At 42.3% G+C, this 21,343-nt stretch overlaps 3 protein-coding genes across 3 annotated transcripts; all 3 read right to left on the bottom strand.

The window, feature by feature from the left end:
• Positions 1-6,986: 6,986 nt before the first annotated feature.
• On the bottom strand, positions 6,987-7,277 carry LOC119544334 (keratin-associated protein 21-1-like). The gene has a single exon (XM_037849769.1). The coding sequence runs from the start codon at positions 7,275-7,277 to the stop codon at positions 6,987-6,989; it is 291 nt and encodes a 96-aa protein (XP_037705697.1).
• Positions 7,278-12,270: 4,993 nt separating this feature from the next.
• LOC119544273 (keratin-associated protein 21-1-like) lies at positions 12,271-12,561 on the bottom strand. The gene has a single exon (XM_037849648.1). The coding sequence runs from the start codon at positions 12,559-12,561 to the stop codon at positions 12,271-12,273; it is 291 nt and encodes a 96-aa protein (XP_037705576.1).
• A 4,992-nt stretch (positions 12,562-17,553) lies between these two features.
• On the bottom strand, positions 17,554-17,844 carry LOC119544220 (keratin-associated protein 21-1-like). Its single transcript, XM_037849525.1, has one exon. The coding sequence runs from the start codon at positions 17,842-17,844 to the stop codon at positions 17,554-17,556; it is 291 nt and encodes a 96-aa protein (XP_037705453.1).
• Positions 17,845-21,343: the final 3,499 nt, after the last annotated feature.

Here is a 21,343-nt window from a genome sequence, read left to right as displayed (position 1 = left end):
AGCTTACCGGAGAGGTCCGCTAAGGGATGAGGGAAGGGGGAGGCCGGGGAGGGGAAAAGGGGTTGACGGTGGCTCAGCGAGGCTGGAGCTCGGCGTTGGTGTGGCGCCCGGGCGCTCGACAGGGGCCTTGCTGCTTGCGGGATGGACGAGGGTGGGGGGTTTAAAGTTGGAGGTTCAGAGAAGCTGGAGCTCGAGGTTGGTGCGATGTTCAGGCGATCGAGAAGGGCCTCGCGGTCGGCGGGTTGACCGGTGGCGGTGAGGTCGCGGAGGGTTGGTTGTCATTTCGGAGTAGGGAGCGTCAGAGGTGGCGAGCCGCTGGTATTGGACTTGCACGAACGAGGAAAAAATAGCATCTGTTTGTTTCCTTACAAGCTGGACAATTTTACGGATAATGCAGGGTCCTAAGGTGAGAGCTAGAATAATCATTAGTAGGGGGCCGAGGAGAGGGAGGAGGTATGGGAGGAGGGGGGTAAAGATGTGGGGCCAATAGCTGGTGGCTTCACGGTTTCTTTTGCGTTGTTCCAGTCCCTTTTGGACCTTCTTTAGGCTGTCCTCGGCGAGACCTGTGGAATTGGCATATACACAGCACTCTTCTCCTAGGGCGGCGCAAAGGCCTCCTTCTTTGAGGAGGAGAAGGTCGAGACCTCGGCGGTTTTGGAGCACGACCTCAGAGAGGGAATTGACAGAATTTTTAAGATGGGAAATAGCGTCTTGTAGGTGACGAATGTCCTCGTCTACAGCCGCCTGGAGGTGAGTTAGGGCGGTGCTTTGACTGGCTAATGCAGCGATTCTGGTGCCAGCGCCTGCAAGACCTAGGAGGGAGGCAATCGTGAGGGCGGTGATGGGCTCTCGCTTTTGCAGAGGGGCAGGGGCTGCAGTTCTTTCCAGGCGGAGGAAGAAGTCTTCCTCGCTGTGGTATAGGACCCTAGGGATAAGGACAATTAGGAGGCAAGTTTCATTAGTTGTACTGAGGGTTTGCACGTTAAGGCAGGGGGTAAGTCCTGTAGAGGAGCAGAGCCATTGGGAGGAGTTATGAGGAATGAGAAATTTTGCAGAGCTGCTGGGAGATGAGTAGTCGGCACAAGCCGTGAGGTTGGGAGAGTTACTTGAGCGAGGGCGGATGCACTTTCCTGTAAAGGAGACTGAATGAAAGGTTAGGGGGACGGCTGAGGTATTCCAATTGCATTCTGAGGGGCTATTCTCTGTACTTTCTGAAAAGGAAAGGTTGGAGGCAACGGGCTCATACAGTGAGGAAGAGGTGGAGAGGCAAAGCCAACAAGAGGAGGTAAGATTAGGGTTGGAGGAATTCACTGAGGTGAAGGCCGCTTGGATAAGGCTGAGGAGGGGAGAGGAGTAGCGAGAGGGGGGTAGAAAAGGTTGGGGTGGTGGGGTTGGTGATACGCTGTTTGCAGCTGAGGTGCGGCTGGAGGGCTGTGGAAAAAGGGGGTTAAGGACTTGGTTGGGACCTATGCCAGAGGGTGTTTTTAATGCAGTATTTTGGCATGGTTGGCTTACAGCCTCCTTTTTTATGAGAATAAGTGATCCTCGGTCGGCTCCTTTCTCATAGATTCTGAAGCCCCAAGTTCGACCGAGTAACCAGGAGGGATCAGTGGGGAGCTGCACTGTAAGATTAAGATGTGTGCAGGATCCCTCGCTTTCTTGGCCGAGCCAGTTAACTGTAGGGAGTTTGCACCCTGTAGGGGCCCACTTTAAGGTAAGATAATGATTAGGAACAGGAGGCTTCCAATTAGTGGCTAATGTTTCACACCCCCAGTATGCACAGTAGTACTCGTTGGGGGAATTACAGTACGATTTTCCAGGATTTGAGGATGGGCACATGTAATATTGGGCCTGGGGATCACTTACCTTTCGAGCGCAGGTTTCTTCGACTCTGGAGACAAAGGTGGCGAAAGGCTCACTCGGCTCCTGGAAGAGCTTGGTGAATTTATTAGGCCGACAGGCGGAGCAGTTGGCAAAAGCTCGCAAGGCGATTCCCCGAAGGATAGGCCAAAAGGTGGCAGGTGCATTAATATAAGCAGATGCATTTATAAACGCTCCCGTGCCTAAGTAGGCTTCGGGGTGATAATAGACTCCAGTGGCTGCGTCTTGCTCGCTTTGCTTAGCTGCTTCCTCCTGGAAGTGAGCACGCCAATCAACAAACTGGCCGGGGTTAAGAATGGAACGGGCAAGCGAGGCCCAGTCTTGGGGGAGGCAAAAGTCCATGGCGAGATCCTGCAGTATTTGGGAAGCGTATGGGCTACCTAACCCGTCCTCCTTGACAGCCCTGCGAAGCTGCTTGATAGTATCTGAGTCAATGGGATACCAGTCGTACGGTTTCTGTGGTGTGGGGGTAAGGTTAAGAGGAAAGCAGCAAAAAGCACGAGAGAAAGGAGGGCGCGCTTGCAGAGGGCTTGGCGCGGGAGTGGGGGTAGGGGGAGCGTTGCCCCAAGGGTTGCCTTGAGGTGTAGAAGGCAGCCAGGGGTTGTTAGTCGGCAGGGTGGGAGGAGCGGCGGCAGCTGCCGGTAGCGGCTCCGAGGGGGAGCTCGCCGAAGGGGGAGGCGGAAGTGGGAGGCCCCAAGCGTCGCAAGACGGCGGCGCGGTGGGAGTGGCTACGGCATAAGATGGTGGACTAGCCCCGTCCTGTGAAAGGGCGGGGCCCAAGGCATAAGATGGTGGACTAGCTCCGCCCTGTGAAAGGGCGGGGTAAAGCGCTTGCAGTTTCCGGCCCAGCTTAGGGCTGACGTCATCGCCGGAGCACTTCCTCCCCTCGATGGAAGAAGAAGGAGGAGGAGGAAGTTCGCCATCTTGGCGAGGCTCAGTGTTATTTTGTTTTTTGGAAGTCACTTCGAGCGCGTTGTTAATCTGCTCGACTAAGGATTCTGTGTCCGAATCGTGGTCTACATTAGTATCGCTGTCTGAATCTGTTGACTGGGTTGATAGGGCCTCCTTGGATTTAATGGGGCCTCGATCAGGGGGGAGGGAGCCTTGAAGGCAGGAGCGGACGGTTATTAAGGTGGGGAGCAAGCCGGGAGGAAAGCGCTTGCTCTCATGTTCCATGGCGTTGGTGACCCGATCAATAAGGCGATCATAAGTAACAGGGTCCCAAAGATGGCAAGTGGTGAGCCATGGGTTAAAGGGCAGCAGGAGGTCCCAGTATACTTGCAGCTGCCGGACAGACACCTTACAGCGATGTGTGTCTAGGAGACCCGCCAGAGCGCGAACTTGGGGTGCTTGGCGTGCAGATAGACGATTACCCATAGCGGAGGGAGAAAAGAAAAAGGGGGGTTGATTATTGAGTAAAGAAAATGAGGTAAACCGTGGCCGCGAGGCTGAAGGAGACGGTGAGAATAGAAGGCAGGACCCTCTAGTAGCGAGAGCAGTTTGGGGGGGGCGGTCGCAAAGAGGCACACCGCGCCAAACAAAGAAACAAAGACACAGAGGACCACAGCAAAGTAATGGAGGGGAAGAGGGAAAGCTATTGGAGGAAGAGTGTTAGGAGGAATGGGGGGGACATAGGAAGAGAAGACGAAAGGTAGTCAGGGGCAAGAGCCAGGTTAATGCAGGAAAGGAAGAGCGGCCCGGGCGCGGAGCGGCGTGGGAGAGGCGGCTCCGGACGTGGAGCGGCGAGGGAGAGGCGGCTCCGCGGGGCGGCGAGGGAGAGGCGGCCCTTACCTTGCAGGCGAGGAGAAGGGGAGTTTGAGAGGCGTCCGGGCGAGCGGGTGGTTTTACTGGACCGCTGCGTGGAGAGGACTTTTAATCCCAGGGCCGCACGTTGGGCGCCAGTTGCGGTCACAGTTGACTCGTCTGGGGGGGGGGGTGGCAGCCGGTTGCTAAATCCTAGGCTCTCAGGATTGCTCGGAGGGTACCGGCGGCGGGGGCTCTTTCCCGGAGGCGAGGGCGAGGCGGGGGACTTGGCCAGGTCCCCGGCGGGGGCGTGCAAAGTATGGAGGGCGGCGAAAAAGGAACAGGCGGGACACGTTTCTTTTAGGGTGAAGAAGCCAAGAGAGAGAGTTTATTAGGGGAGAGTACAAGCTTATATTGGGCGGTTTAGAGGGCGGGGTAGCTGTAGAGGTTAAAGGCTTGGATTGGTTCTGAGAGGGCGCGGAGGTTGTCTTTGGTTGTTGGGTGTTGCACAATGATTGGTGCATGCGCACTGGCAGTAGGGGACGTTGCATTGCAACGGAGGGGTTGAGTGGTTAGACGAGGGAGGCGGTCTTACCCGGCAAGCTTCCTCCAACGGTTGGTTTTGGGTGAGGAATTGGGGCCCGCCTCTGGCCCCACCTTCTCAGGCCCGGGGGGCTGTGGAGGGCGCTGTCACCCGTACCCACTACCCTCCCCAGGGGTGGATCCGGTCCCCCGGCCCAGGCCCGCCAGGTTGAAGCACGTAATCAGTATCCCGCACTGACTCACTTGCATTCCTGTTATTTAAGGTGACACATACTGTGGTATTATGACAGCAGCCCTGGCAAACTAAGACATACTGAATCAGGAAATAAGCTTCTATTTATAGACGTCCAAACACAAACATAAACTTTCTTCATGCTCTATACTCAACATACATTTCTAATAACATAGATGCAGTGAAAAAAAATGAAATGGTGACTAAGATTATCTTTTCCTTATCTTTCTTATCAATATTTTATTTAAATCACCATGTTCTGAACCAGACACGCTCTAATTTTTTTAATTAATTTCCATAAAATAGCCATGAATTCAAAGATGGAAGGTATAGATCCTCAGGAAGATCAGTGCTTCTCATGGATGCCCAATTCTGAAAACAAAGAAATGATTGTTGGTCCAGACTTTTTTGAACGTCTTCAACAGGGATTTTCACAATGTTCCCTATCCCTCTTACAGAGAGCTTTTATTATTGGATATTTTCACTTAGTTGAGCAATTTTCCTACTGATTATTTTCTGATATTGGTCACTAGCCTAATCCAATCAGTCTCCTATATTTTTTTTTACACCTATATGGAAAAAGAAAATAAATCACCATTCCATTTGTTCCCTTTGATTTTCTTTTTCCTTTCTGTCATTCTTGAAATTCAAAACTCTAAATTCTACTTCAGGAATTCCCTGGAATAGACACTTTCCCTTTCATTATCACCGCCAACATCCACCTTCAGTCTACCATGCCCCTAGATTATTGAAATTAACATTATATCCAGATGACATTATTTCTAATACCTTCCCCTTCAGATTTTGGGATATAGGCACATTGAGACAAAAACAATTTCTATTTTGCAAACCCTGGATTACCAGATCTGTTTACATGTCTTGTATATAATTTTCACCCAATCATATTTTTCCAACAAAAAATGGATAACATAAGTTAAACACAAATACTTCAGTTAGCCAAACTTACATCCTTGGCATAGACTTACTCTAGCATTAACTTGGACGGCAGGGCCATCTTCCTTATTCTCCTCCATTTTGTTGTGCTTCTAACCCCAAGGACATGGGAGAATCAGATTTGATGGAAATGGTATGGATCCATATCATGTCATAGATATAATCCATGACTCCTTTATTACTGCTGATTGAAACAATCTGAAACATGATTGTTAGTGAATCTGAAAAAGTTGTTTTCTCTTCTAGTAGTTGAATGCTAAATATCTGGTTGGTCAGGTAAAAAAAGAGACAAATGCAAAACCCAAAAAGCATGAGATTCTCCATGTTCAGAAAGCCAAGCAGCTGTTAGACCAGGTTTCATCCATTGTCATATCGGCCCCCCATCCAGAGAGAGCCCCTGTGGACCTGGGCCTTGCTTGTTTTCAGTGGAAAACAGTGTGGAACCACATGACCCAATCTAGAGACTAATGAAGCTGCTTGTCCAGTAAGCACTCCCTGAAGTCCTTTCAGTCTTTCTTACTAACTTCTTTCTATCAAAAGAACTCACTTCAAATGATGAAATTTCAAAATAACTCTGTGACTTATCTCCAAAATATTTCAGTACATAATCTCATTCATATTAAACTGGTTCACTCCTTCCATAGTAATTGTTTCAAATGAATTTATCACAATTAGTTTTTATCTCCATATGTTCAATGTCAACCCCACAGGGTAGCAACCTGATCATATTTTTGTTCTGCTTGTGTTTTCAGGATCTGGGATGAAGTCCGCTGAAAATATTCATGTATATTTGTTGAATAAGTGAATTAAATCAATTTCCTCAACCTCAAAACATGAAAACAAAAATGCCTGACAAGAATTCAAATTCCAATGGCATGATATTTTATTTTTCTTCTAACTTATACTGTCCTTCCTTTTTCTCCTTAACCTGACAGCCAAGTCTGACTTAACTTACCAATAACTCTGGATTATTTTTCCATCCAAATACTCTTTAAACACTCAGGACACATTTGCTAGCCTTATGATTTTTGTCATAGCCTCCTCAATAGGTGACATTCCTCCCCTTTTTTGTCTGCTAACTCAATTCTAGGATTTAGCGCCATTTCCAAAGCACAGTTCTGAAAGTCTCTGTGATTTACGCCCAGGTGTACGTGTGCCTGAGCATGTTGCAAGTGAGAAATATGTGGAGAATGTATTATTTTTGATACACGTATGAGAATAAACATCTATACTTTATTAATGAAGCAGCTGAGATTCAGACAACTTATTGCTTGCCCGTTTTCAAAAGCTGCCATTAACACCGCAGATATGAGAATATCACAAGAAAGTACACAAATATTTCTTACCAGCAAAGAACAATTTTTATTGAAAATAAGGCATTTATCCAGTGGTAGTATCTTACAGTCATAACAAAATACCAGAAATTAATGGAGAATTGGCTAACATTAGAAAATTATGAGAGGATACCGTGCAGACTCTGGCCACATAAATACCATATCAGATGGGTACTAGGGGTTCAGTCTCAGTCAAGTATGCAATTTTGGAGATAGAAATCTTGAGGTACACAGCCTGGCATCAGAATTAGCCCTAAAAGTATCGTATCAAAAGCAAACGGTGCGTAGATAGTGATGTTCTACCACCAAGAAGAATAACACCTTCTGTAGCAATAGGGCCGGTAGCCACAGCATCCGTAGCCACAGCCAGAGCCGTAGCCACAGCCGTAGCCACAGCCCAGGCCACAGCCATAGTGAGAGCCGTATCCACAGCCATAGCCACAGCCAGAGCCATAGCCACAGCCACAGCCACAGCCCAGGCCACAGCCATAGCGAGAGCCATATCCGCAGCCATGGCCACAGCCAGAGCCGTAGCCACAGCCCAGGCCACAGCCGTAGCCACAGGAGTTGCCGTAGTAGTTACAACACATGTTGTCAAGATGAGGGATGTGAAGAGGGTTGCACGAGGAAGGTTGTGAAGTGTCGATGTCTTCCACCTCCCTGAGACCTTTATATACTGTTGACATTGGCAGAGCATGCCATTCCTGCTCTGATTTGGCCAGCAAACATCTAAATTATTATGTGTCAGTCACTGATGACAAACTGGTGACAATTGCTAAAACTGGTGACAATTTAGCCCATTATCTTGCAGCCTCCAGTTTTGTTGAGAAAGCTTCATTTTAATTTGCACTGCCAAATAATTGCCTTAATTGAATCATGTGCCCAAATGTAACACTGACATACATTCCCCAAACCCTGTCACTAATAAGCAAGTTCATATAAAAGAATTTGAGTTTATGTATGGAATTTTGCAACTTTTCCACTTTCCTCTTTCCTAAAATTGAATAAAGGAGGGAATATTAACTCTTTCTTGAATCATTACAACTTCTTGCATGCTTCTCACACCTGTCCTGCCCTTCCCAATTTCAAGAAACCGTTCAAAGTCGGAGAATTCAAAGCCAAGGACAGCCAGTGGGTCTCTTACTTTTTATGTCTGTGGACAAAGTGTGTCACACGTAAGTGATTCTTTTTCTTATTTTTCCTCTTTTCATATACCAAACTGACATCCTGAAGAGGCAGCAAAACCCTCCTTTGGTCCCACATTTTTTGTATTTGTACAAATAATTAGGGTGTAGAGCCTCTGTCAAACTAACGAATTTAAGTTGCATGGGAAAGCAGAAATCCTCCATTAGACCACAAATTTAAGCTATTTGGTCCAATGCAGATTGTATCCTAGTTTTGCATTATGATATATAGGTGCATTCCTAGTATTTAAGAAAGTATGATTTTCTTCTCCCATCTCTACTGCTCCTTGCACATTTGGCTCAGAAAGTGAAGGACAGTTGATTACTTTTATCGTGATATAAACAGCGCACCATCATCTCCATAAAGCAGGACATCAAGTAGCAGGTAAATAACTTTTGTACTCTAATTATATGTACAATTCACTTTACTATTCAAAGTTTTAAAAATTACTCTTTCACCAAAGTTTCTCAACCTTATACAAAAATTTTCATCATGATTTTGGAAGCATAATGTTATTTTTTCCATTCTTCTCAGTAATCTACTTTACTACATAAACTTTTCACTGCAAAAGAGAGTAATGTGAGCTCCTTCCTTCTCCCACTAATATTTTTCTTGCTAACCTCAATTCTTAGCTAACACCTTCTATTTTTACATCAAAGCACAGATCTGCCATCACTTCCTGCAGGATGCCCTCACTCTCTACTATCACAATATGGAGAGGGACATAATATCAATGCCGATTCCCACACCTTTTCCTTGCCGGTATTCCAGAAAGTCAGTATCTCTAAACTCTAGTTCTGGAGTTCTAATACCACATTTGAGCAGAAGAACATGACCAGATATCCATTGACCTACATCCCCCTCTCAACCATAAAATTCAATTTTCTCTCAACCACACCAGAATCCCTGATTTTTCTACCTAGAGCTTTTCCCAACGCCACAAGTAATTTTCAGATAGTAATACCTAACAGCCCATTTTGTTGTTGACCTAGCTAGGCGTTCCTTGGACACTCCAGAAGAATTTCACTGACACTGAGCAGAAGCCACAGGAAAAGTATAGGCTTGGGAACTGGAAGTTTGCAAAGATAAAGCACATGGGGTTCTTGTCTCAGCTTCCAACAATCTGCATGAATCAGGTGTCTCTCCCTAAAGAATCAGGTCTAGAACCCCCATCAGATCCACATTACCTTTTTAGAGTCTTATTTTAGTATTATCTTATTTACACACTGCAAGAAAAATAGAAAGATTAGAGCTTGTTCTGTCTATACCATTGATTCTCTAGCTGGCCCACTTTGCTTTTCTGGAGACATTGCCCCTCTCCCTACAACCAAGACTTATGCAGTTGGAAATATCAATACTACCTACTCTCTAACAACTTGTGAAACTGTACTTAGGAAGCTATCACTGTTACGCATGTATGTTACCCTCACAATTTTCAAAAAATGAAAAAAAAGTAGTACCTAAGTCTAGAAGCCCTGTGTGGGGGACTGAAAAACATCCCCCACAAAAGATAGTTCATGTCCTCAGCCTGGTCGTCTGGGTGTGAACCCATTTGTAAACAGGAACCTTAATATGTTGTTAGTTAAGGTGAGTCCAAGCTGAATGAGAGTGGGCCTTGATCCATTATGACTAGAGTCCTTGTAAGGGGGACCGTGATCAGGAAGAGAGAGAGAGGAGGAGACAGAGATAGATTGCCATGTGATAGAGCACAGACCGAGCCAACGCCAGGTTTCAACAGACCTGAAGAAGCCATGGCCTGCAGATAGCTTACTGTTGCACCCAGAGCCTCTAAAACTGTGAGTCACTTGCATTCCTCTTATTTAAGGTGACACATTCTATGGTATTATGACAGCAGCCCTGTCAAATTAAGAGATACTGAATCAGGAAATAAGCTTCTATTTATAGATGTCCAAATGCAAACATAAACTTTCTTCACACTCTATACACAACATACAACCTTTCTAACACCATAGATGCAGCCAAAAAAAAAAAAAAGAAAGAAATGGAGAATGAGATTTTCTTTTCCTTATCTTATTTATCAGTATTTTCTTTAAATCACCATGTTCACAATCAGGTAGGCTCTAATATTTGAAAGTAATTTCTGTAAAATATTCATTAATTCGAAGATGGAAGGTGTAGATACTCAGGAAGATCAGAACTTCTCCTGGATGCCCAATTCTGAAAACAAAGGAATGATTGTTGGTCCAGTCTTTTTTGTACGTCTTCAACAGGCTGTGATTTTCACAATGTTGCCTATTCCTCTTACAGAAAGCTTTTATTATTGGATATTTTCACTTCGGTTGAGGAATTTTCCTACTGTTAATTCTTTGATCTTGGTACTGGCCTAATCCAATCAGTCTCCTGTAATTTTTTTCACAACTATACGGAAAAAGAAAATAAATCACCATTCCATTTGTTCCCTTTGATTTTCTTTTTCCTTTCTGTCATTCTTGAAATTCAAAACTCTAAATTCTACTTCAGGAATTCCCTGGAATAGACACTTTGCCTTTCATTATCACCGCCAACATCCACCTTCAGTCTACCATGCCCCTAGATTATTGAAATTAACATTCTATCCAGATGACATTATTTCTAATACCTTCCCCTTCAGATTTTGGGATATAGGCACATTGAGACAAAAACAATCTCTGTTTTGCAAACCCTGGATTACCAGATCTGTTTACGTGTCTTGGATATAATTTTCACCCAATCATATTTTTCCAACAAAAAATGGATAGCATAAGTTAAACACAAATACTTCAGTTAGCCAAACTTACATCCTTGACATAGACTTACTCTAGCATTACCTTGGACGGCAGGGCCATCTTCCTTATTCTCCTCCATTTTGTTGTGCTTCTAACCCCAAGGACATGGGAGAATCAGATTTTATGGAAATGGTATGGATCCATATCATGTCATAGATATAATCCATGACTCCTTTATTACTGCTGATTGAAACAACCTGAAACATGATTGTTAGTGAATCTGAAAAAGTTGTTTCCTCTTGTAGTAGTTGAATGCTAAATATCTGGTTGGTCAGGTGAAAAAAAGAGACAAATGCAAAACCCAAAAAGCATGAGATTCTCCATGTTCAGAAAGCCAAGCAGCTGTTAGACCAGGTTTCATCCATCGTCATATCGGCCCCCCATCCAGAGAGAGCCCCTGTGGACCTGGGCCTTGCTTGTTTTCAATGGAAAACAGTGTGGAACCACATGACCCAATCTAGAGACTAATGAAGCTGCTTGTCCAGTAAGCACTCCCTGAAGTCCTTTCAGTCTTTCTTACTAACTTCTTTCTATCAAAAGAACTCACTTCATATGATGAAATTTCAAAATAACTCTGTGACTTATCTCCAAAATATTTCAGTACATAATCTCATTCATATTAAACTGGTTCACTCCTTCCATAGTAATTGTTTCAAATGAATTTATCACAATTAGTTTTTAACTCCATATGTTCAATGTCAACCCCACAAGGTAGCAAACTGATCATATTTTTGTTCTGCTTGTGTTTTCAGGATCTGGGATGAAGTCCGCTGAAAATATTCATGTATATTTGTTGAATAAGTGAATTAAATCAATTTCCTCAACCTCAAAACATGAAAACAAAAATGCCTGACAAGAATTCAAATTCCAATGGCATGATATTTTATTTTTCTTCTAACTTATACTGTCCTTCCTTTTTCTCCTTAACCTGACAGCCAAGTCTGACTTAACTTACCAATAACTCTGGATTATTTTTCCATCCAAATACTCTTTAAACACTCAGGACACATTTGCTAGCCTTATGATTTTTGTCATAGCCTCCTCAATAGGTGACATTCCTCCCCTTTTTTGTCTGCTAACTCAATTCTAGGATTTAGCGCCATTTCCAAAGCACAGTTCTGAAAGTCTCTGTGATTTACGCCCAGGTGTATGTGTGCCTGAGCATGTTGCAAGTGAGAAATATGTGGAGAATGTATTATTTTTGATACACGTATGAGAATAAACATCTATACTTTATTAATGAAGCAGCTGAGATTCAGACAACTTATTGCTTGCCCGTTTTCAAAAGCTGCCATTAACACCGCAGATATGAGAATATCACAAGAAAGTACACAAATATTTCTTACCAGCAAAGAACAATTTTTATTGAAAATAAGGCTTTTATCCAGTGGTAGTATCTTACAGTCATAACAAAATACCAGAAATTAATGGAGAATTGGCTAACATTAGAAAATTATGAGAGGATACCGTGCAGACTCTGGCCACATAAATACCATATCAGATGGGTACTAGGGGTTCAGTCTCAGTCAAGTATGCAATTTTGGAGATAGAAATCTTGAGGTACACAGCCTGGCATCAGAATTAGCCCTAAAAGTATCGTATCAAAAGCAAACGGTGCGTAGATAGTGATGTTCTACCACCAAGAAGAATAACACCTTCTGTAGCAATAGGGCCGGTAGCCACAGCATCCGTAGCCACAGCCAGAGCCGTAGCCACAGCCGTAGCCACAGCCCAGGCCACAGCCATAGTGAGAGCCGTATCCACAGCCATAGCCACAGCCAGAGCCATAGCCACAGCCACAGCCACAGCCCAGGCCACAGCCATAGCGAGAGCCATATCCGGAGCCATGGCCACAGCCAGAGCCGTAGCCACAGCCCAGGCCACAGCCGTAGCCACAGGAGTTGCCGTAGTAGTTACAACACATGTTGTCAAGAGGAGGGATGTCAAGAGGGTTGCACGAGGAAGGTTGTGAAGTGTCGATGTCTTCCACTTCCCTGAGACCTTTATATACTGTTGACATTGGCAGAGCATGCCATTCCTGCTCTGATTTGGCCAGAAAACATCTAAATTATTATGTGTCAGTCACTGATGACAAACTGGTGACAATTGCTAAAACTGGTGACAATTTAGCCCATTATCTTGCAGCCTCCAGTTTTGTTGAGAAAGCTTCATTTTAATTTGCACTGCCAAATAATTGCCTTAATTGAATCATGTGCCCAAATGTAACACTGACATACATTCCCCAAACCCTATCACTAATAAGCAAGTTCATATAAAAGAATTTGAGTTTATGTATGGAATTTTGCAACTTTTCCACTTTCCTCTTTCCTAAAATTGAATAAAGGAGGGAATATTAACTCTTTCTTGAATCATTACAACTTCTTCCATGCTTCTCACACCTGTCCTGCCCTTCCCAATTTCAAGAAACCGTTCAAAGTCGGAGAATTCAAAGCCAAGGACAGCCAGTGGGTCTCTTACTTTTTATGTCTGTGGACAAAGTGTGTCACACGTAAGTGATTCTTTTTCTTATTTTTCCTCTTTTCATATACCAAACTGACATCCTGAAGAGGCAGCAAAACCCTCCTTTGGTCCCACATTTTTTGTATTTGTACAAATAATTAGGGTGTAGAGCCTCTATCAAACTAACCACTTTAATTTGCATGGGAAAACAGAAATCCTCCATTAGACCACAAATTTAAGCTATTTGGTCCAATGCAGATTGTATCCTAGTTTTGCATTATGATATATAGGTGCATTCCTAGAATTTAAGAAAGTATGATTTTCTTCTCCCATCTCTACTGCTCCTTGCACATTTGGCTCAGAAAGTGAAGGACAGTTGATTACTTTTATCGTGATATAAACAGCGCACCATCATCTCCATAAAGCAGGACATCAAGTAGCAGGTAAATAACTTTTGTACTCTAATTATATGTACAATTCACTTTACTATTCAAAGTTTTAAAAATTACTCTTTCACCAAAGTTTCTCAACCTTATACAAAAATTTTCATCATGATTTTGGAAGCATAATGTTATTTTTTCCATTCTTCTCAGTAATCTACTTTACCACACAACCTTTTCACTGCAAAAGAGAGTAATGTGAGCTCCTTCCTTCTCCCACTAATATTTTTCCTGCTAACCTCAATTCTTAGCTAACACCTTCTATTTTTACATCAAAGCACAGATCTGCCATCACTTCCTGCAGGATGCCCTCACTCTCTACTATCACAATATGGAGAGGGACATAATATCAATGCCAATTCCCACACCTTTTCCTTGCCAGTATTCCAGAAAGTCAGTATCTCTAAACTCTAGTTCTGGAGTTCTAATACCACATTTGAGCAGAAGAACATGACCAGATATCCATTGACCTACATCCCCCTCTCAACCATAAAATTCAATTTTCTCTCAACCACATCAGAATCCCTGATTTTTCTACCTAGAGCTTTTCCCAACGCCACAAGTAATTTTCAGATAGTAATACCTAACAGCCCATTTTGTTGTTGACCTAGCTAGGCGTTCCTTGGACACTCCAGAAGAATTTCACTGACACTGAGCAGAAGCCACAGGAAAAGTATAGGCTTGGGAACTGGAAGTTTGCAAAGATAAAGCACATGGGGTTCTTGTCTCAGCTTCCAACAATCTGCATGAATCAGGTGTCTCTCCCTAAAGAATCAGGTCTAGAACCCCCATCAGATCCACATTACCTTTTTAGAGTCTTATTTTAGTATTATCTTATTTACACACTGCAAGAAAAATAGAAAGATTAGAGCTTGTTCCGTCTATACCATTGATTCTCTAGCTGGCCCACTTTGCTTTTCTGGAGACATTGCCCCTCTCCCTACAACCAAGACTTATGCAGTTGGAAATATCAATACTACCTACTCTCTAACTACTTGTGAAACTGTACTTCGGAAGCTATCACTGTTACGCATGTATGTTACCCTCACAATTTTCAAAAAATGAAAAAAAAAGTAGTACCTAAGTCTAGAAGCCCTGCGTGGGGGACTGAAAAACATCCCCCACAAAAGATAGTTCACGTCCTCAGCCTGGTCGTCTGGGTGTGAACCCATTTGTAAACAGGAACCTTAATATGTTGGTAGTTAAGGTGAGTCCAAGCTGAATGAGAGTGGGCCTTGATCCATTATGACTGGAGTCCTTGTAACGGGGACCGTGATCAGGAAGAGAGAGAGAGGAGGAGACAGAGATAGATTGCCATGTGATAGAGCACAGACCAAGCCAACGCCAGGTTTCAACAGACCTGAAGAAGCCATGGCCTGCAGATAGCTTACTGTTGCACCCAGAGCCTCTAAAACTGTGAGTCACTTGCATTCCTCTTATTTAAGGTGACACATTCTATGGTATTATGACAGCAGCCCTGTCAAATCAAGAGATACTGAATCAGGAAATAAGCTTCTATTTATAGATGTCCAAATGCAAACATAAATTTTCTTCACACTCTATACACAACATACAACCTTTCTAACACCATAGATGCAGCCAAAAAAAAAAAAGAAAGAAATGGAGAATGAGATTTTCTTTTCCTTATCTTATTTATCAGTATTTTCTTTAAATCACCATGTTCAGAATCAGGTAGGCTCTAATATTTGAAAGTAATTTCTATAAAATATTCATGAATTCAAAGATGGAAGGTGTAGATACTCAGGAAGATCAGTCCTTCTCCTGGATGCCCAATTCTGAAAACAAAGAAATGATTGTTGGTCCAGACTTTTTTGTACGTCTTCAACAGGTTGTGATTTTCACAATGTTGCCTATTCCTCTTACAGAAAGCTTTTATTATTGGATATTTTCACTTTGGTTGAGGAATTTTCCTACTGATAATTCTTTGATCTTGGTACTGTCCTAATCCAATCAGTCTCCTGTATTTTTTTTCACAACTATACGGAAAAAGAAAATAACTCACCGTTCCATTTGTTCCCTTTGATTTTCTTTTTCCTTTCTGTCATTCTTGAAATTCAAAACTCTAAATTCTACTTCAGGAATTCCCTGGAATAGACACTTTGCCTTTCATTATCACCGCCAACATCCAACTTCAGTCTACCAGGCCCCTAGATTATTGAAATTAACATTCTATCCAGATGACATTATTTCTAATAACTTCCCCTTCAGATTTTGGGATATAGGCACATTGAGACAAAAACAATCTCTATTTTGCAAACCATGGATTACCAGATCTGTTTAAATGTCTTGGATATAATTTTCACCCAATCATATTTTTCCAACAAAAAATGGATAACATAAGTTAAACACAAATACTTCAGTTAGCCAAACTTATATCCTTGGCATAGACATACTCTAGCATTAACTTGGATGGCAGGGCCATATTCCTTATTCTCCTCCATTTTGTTGTGCTTCTAACCCCAAGGACATGGGAGAATCAGATTTGATGGAAATGGTATGGATCCATATCATGTCATAGATATAATCCATGACTCCTTTATTACTGCGGATTGAAACAATCTGAAACATGATTGTTAGTGAATCTGAAAAAGTTGTTTTCTCTTCTAGTAGTTGAATGCTAAATATCTGGTTGGTCAGGTGAAAAAAAGAGACAAATGCAAAACCCAAAAAGCATGAGAATCTCCATGTTCAGAAAGCCAAGCAGCTGTTAGACCAGGTTTCATCCATTGTCATATCGGCCCCCCATCCAGAGAGAGCCCCTGTGGACCTGGGCCTTGCTTGTTTTCAATGGAAAACAGTGTGGAACCACATGACCCAATCTAGAGACTAATGAAGCTGCTTGTCCAGTAAGCACTCCCTGAAGTCCTTTCAGTCTTTCTTACTAACTTCTTTTTATCAAAAGAACTCACTTCAAATGATGAAATTTCAAAATAACTCTGTGACTTATCTCCAAAATATTTCAGTACATAATCTCATTCATATTAAACTGGTTCACTCATTCCATAGTAATTGTTTCAAATGAATTTATCACAATTAGCTTTTATCTCCATATGTTCAATGTCAACCCCACAGGGTAGTAACCTGATCATATTTTTGTTCTACTTGGGTTTTCAGGATCTGGGATGAAGTCCGCTGAAAATATTCATGTATATTTGTTGAATAAGTGAATTAAATCAATTTCCTCAACCTCAAAACATGAAAACAAAAATGCCTGACAAGAATTCAAATTCCAATGGCATGATATTTTATTTTTCTTCTAACTTATACTGTCCTTCCTTTTTCTCCTTAACCTGACAGCCAAGTCTGACTTAACTTACCAATAACTCTGGATTATTTTTCCATCCAAATACTCTTTAAACACTCAGGACACATTTGCTAGCCTTATGATTTTTGTCATAGCCTCCTCAATAGGTGACATTCCTCCCCTTTTTTGTCTGCTAACTCAATTCTAGGATTTAGCGCCATTTCCAAAGCACAGTTCTGAAACTCTCCGTGATTTACGCCCAGGTGTACGTGTGCCTGAGCATGTTGCAAGTGAGAAATATGTGGAGAATGTATTATTTTTGATACACATATGAGAATAAACATCTATACTTTATTAATGAAGCAGCTGAGATTCAGACAACTTATTGCTTGCCCGTTTTCAAAAGCTGCCATTAACACCGCAGATATGAGAATATCACAAGAAAGTACACAAATATTTCTTACCAGCAAAGAACAATTTTTATTGAAAATAAGGCATTTATCCAGTGGTAGTATCTTACAGTCATAACAAAATACCAGAAATTAATGGAGAATTGGCTAACATTAGAAAATTATGAGAGGATACCGTGCAGACTCTGGCCACATAAATACCATATCAGATGGGTACTAGGGGTTCAGTCTCAGTCAAGTATGCAATTTTGGAGATAGAAATCTTGAGGTACACAGCCTGGCATCAGAATTAGCCCTAAAAGTATCGTATCAAAAGCAAACGGTGCGCAGATAGTGATGTTCTACCACCAAGAAGAATAACACCTTCTGTAGCAATAGGGCCGGTAGCCACAGCATCCGTAGCCACAGCCAGAGCCGTAGCCACAGCCGTAGCCACAGCCCAGGCCACAGCCATAGTGAGAGCCGTATCCACAGCCATAGCCACAGCCAGAGCCATAGCCACAGCCACAGCCACAGCCCAGGCCACAGCCATAGCGAGAGCCATATCCGCAGCCATGGCCACAGCCAGAGCCGTAGCCACAGCCCAGGCCACAGCCGTAGCCACAGGAGTTGCCGTAGTAGTTACAACACATGTTGTCAAGAGGAGGGATGTCAAGAGGGTTGCACGAGGAACGTTCTGAAGTGTCGATGTCTTCCACCTCCCTGGGACCTTTATATACTGTTGACATTGGCAGAGCATGCCATTCCTGCTCTGATTTGGCCAGCAAACATGTAAATTATTATGTGTCAGTCACTGGTGACAAACTGGTGACAATTGCTAAAACTGGTGACAATTTAGCCCATTATCTTGCAGCCTCCAGTTTTGTTGAGAAAGCTTCATTTTAATTTGCACTGCCAAATAATTGCCTTAATTGAATCATGTGCCCAAATGTAACACTGACATACATTCCCCAAACCCTATCACTAATAAGCAAGTTCATATAAAAAGAATTTGAGTTTATGTATGGAATTTTGCAACTTTTCCACTTTCCTCTTTCCTAAAATTGAATAAAGGAGGGAATATTAACTCTTTCTTGAATCATTACAACTTCTTGCCATGCTTCTCACACCTGTCCTGCCCTTCCCAATTTCAAGAAACTGTTCAAAGTCGGAGAATTCAAAGCCAAGGACATCCAGTGGGTCTCTTACTTTTTATGTCTGTGGACAAAGTCTGTCACACGTAAGTGATTTTTTTTCTTATTTTTCCTCTTTTCATATACCAAACTGACATCCTGAAGAGGCAGCAAAACCCTCCTTTGGTCCCACATTTTTTGTATTTGTACAAATAATTAGGGTGTAGAGCCTCTATCAAACTAACCACTTTAATTTGCATGGGGAAGCAGAAATCCTCCATTAGACCAGAAATTTAAGCTATTTGGTCCAATGCAGATTGTATCCTAGTTTTGCATTATGATATATAGGTGCATTCCTAGAATTTAAGAAAGTATGATTTTCTTCTCCCATCTCTACTGCTCCTTGCACATTTGGCTCAGAAAGTGAAGGACAGTTGATTACTTTTATCGTGATATAAACAGCGCACCATCATCTCCATAAAGCAGGACATCAAGTAGCAGGTAAATAACTTTTGTACTCTAATTATATGTACAATTCACTTTACTATTCAAAGTTTTAAAAATTACTCTTTCACCAAAGTTTCTCAACCTTATACAAAAATTTTCATCATGATTTTGGAAGCATAATGTTATTTTTCCCATTCTTCTCAGTAATCTACTTTACCACACAATCTTTTCACTGCAAAAGAGAGTAATGTGAGCTCCTTCCTTCTCCCACTAATATTTTTCTTGCTAACCTCAATTCTTAGCTAACACCTTCTATTTTTACATCAAAGCACAGATCTGCCATCACTTCCTGCAGGATGCCCTCACTCTCTACTATCACAATATGGAGAGGGACATAATATCAATGCCGATTCCCACACCTTTTCCTTGCCGGTATTCCAGAAAGTCAGTATCTCTAAACTCTAGTTCTGGAGTTCTAATACCACATTTGAGCAGAAGAACATGACCAGATATCCATTGACCTACATCCCCCTCTCAACCATAAAATTCAATTTTCTCTCAACCACACCAGAATCCCTGATTTTTCTACCTAGAGCTTTTCCCAACGCCACAAGTAATTTTCAGATAGTAATACCTAACAGCCCATTTTGTTGTTGACCTAGCTAGGCGTTCCTTGGACACTCCAGAAGAATTTCACTGACACTGAGCAGAAGCCACAGGAAAAGTACAGGCTTGGGAACTGGAAGTTTGCAAAGATAAAGCACATGGGGTTCTTGTCTCAGCTTCCAACAATCTGCATGAATCAGGTGTCTCTCCCTAAAGAATCAGGTCTAGAACCCCCATCAGATCCACATTACCTTTTTAGAGTCTTATTTTAGTATTATCTTATTTACACACTGCAAGAAAAATAGAAAGATTAGAGCTTGTTCCGTCTATACCATTGATTCTCTAGCTGGCCCACTTTGCTTTTCTGGAGACATTGCCCCTCTCCCTACAACCAAGACTTATGCAGTTGGAAATATCAATACTACCTACTCTCTAACTACTTGTGAAACTGTACTTCGGAAGCTATCACTGTTACGCATGTATGTTACCCTCACAATTTTCAAAAAATGAAAAAAAAAGTAGTACCTAAGTCTAGAAGTCCTGTGTGGGGGACTGAAAAACATCCCCCACAAAAGATAGTTCACGTCCTCAGCCTGGTCGTCTGGGTGTGAACCCATTTGTAAACAGGAACCTTAATATGTTGGTAGTTAAGGTGAGTCCAAGCTGAATGAGAGTGGGCCTTGATCCATTATGACTGGAGTCCTTGTAAGGGGGACCGTGATCAGGAAGAGAGAGAGAGGAGGAGACAGAGATAGATTGCCATGTGATAGAGCACAGACCGAGCCAACGCCAGGTTTCAACAGACCCGAAGAAGCCATGGCCTGCAGATAGCTTACTGTTGCACCCAGAGCCTCTAAAACTGTGAGTCACTTGCATTCCTCTTATTTAAGGTGACACATTCTATGGTATTATGACAGCAGCCCTGTCAAATTAAGAGATACTGAATCAGGAAATAAGCTTCTATTTATAGATGTCCAAATGCAAACATAAACTTTCTTCACACTCTATACACAACATACAACCTTTCTAACACCATAGATGCAGCCAAAAAAAAAAAAAGAAAGAAATGGAGAATGAGATTTTCTTTTCCTTATCTTATTTATCAGTATTTTCTTTAAATCACCATGTTCAGAATCAGGTAGGCTCTAATATTTGAAAGTAATTTCTATAAAATATTCATGAATTCAAAGATGGAAGGTGTAGATACTCAGGAAGATCAGTCCTTCTCCTGGATGCCCAATTCTGAAAACAAAGAAATGATTGTTGGTCCAGACTTTTTTGTACGTCTTCAACAGGCTGTGATTTTCACAATGTTGCCTATTCCTCTTACAGAAAGATTTTATTATTGGATATTTTCACTTCGGTTGAGGAATTTTCCTACTGATAATTCTTTGATCTTGGTACTGGCCTAATCCAATCAGTCTCCTGTAATTTTTTTCACAACTATATGGAAAAAGAAAATAAATCACCATTCCATTTGTTCCCTTTGATTTTCTTTTTCCTTTCTGTCATTCTTGAAATTCAAAACTCTAAATTCTACTTCAGGAATTCCCTGGAATAGACAATTTGCCTTTCATTATCACCGCCAACATCCACCTTCAGTCTACCATGCCCCTAGATTATTGAAATTAACATTCTATCCAGATGACATTATTTCTAATGCCTTCCCCTTCAGATTTTGGGATATAGGCACATTGAGACAAAAACAGTCTCTATTTTGCAAACCCTGGATTACCAGATCTGTTTACATGTCTTGGATATAATTTTCACCCAATCATATTTTTCCAACAAAAAATGGATAGCATAAGTTAAACACAAATACTTCAGTTAGCCAAACTTACATCCTTGGCATAGACTTACTCTAGCATTAACTTGGACGGCAGGGCCATATTCCTTATTCTCCTCCATTTTGTTGTGCTTCTAACCCCAAGGACATGGGAGAATCAGATTTTATGGAAATGGTATG

The sequence above is a fragment of the Choloepus didactylus genome, chromosome 1, assembly GCF_015220235.1.
Source record: "Choloepus didactylus isolate mChoDid1 chromosome 1, mChoDid1.pri, whole genome shotgun sequence".
Classification (NCBI taxonomy): Eukaryota; Metazoa; Chordata; class Mammalia; order Pilosa; family Megalonychidae; genus Choloepus; species Choloepus didactylus.
This window is presented reverse-complemented; position numbering and strand designations above follow the sequence as displayed.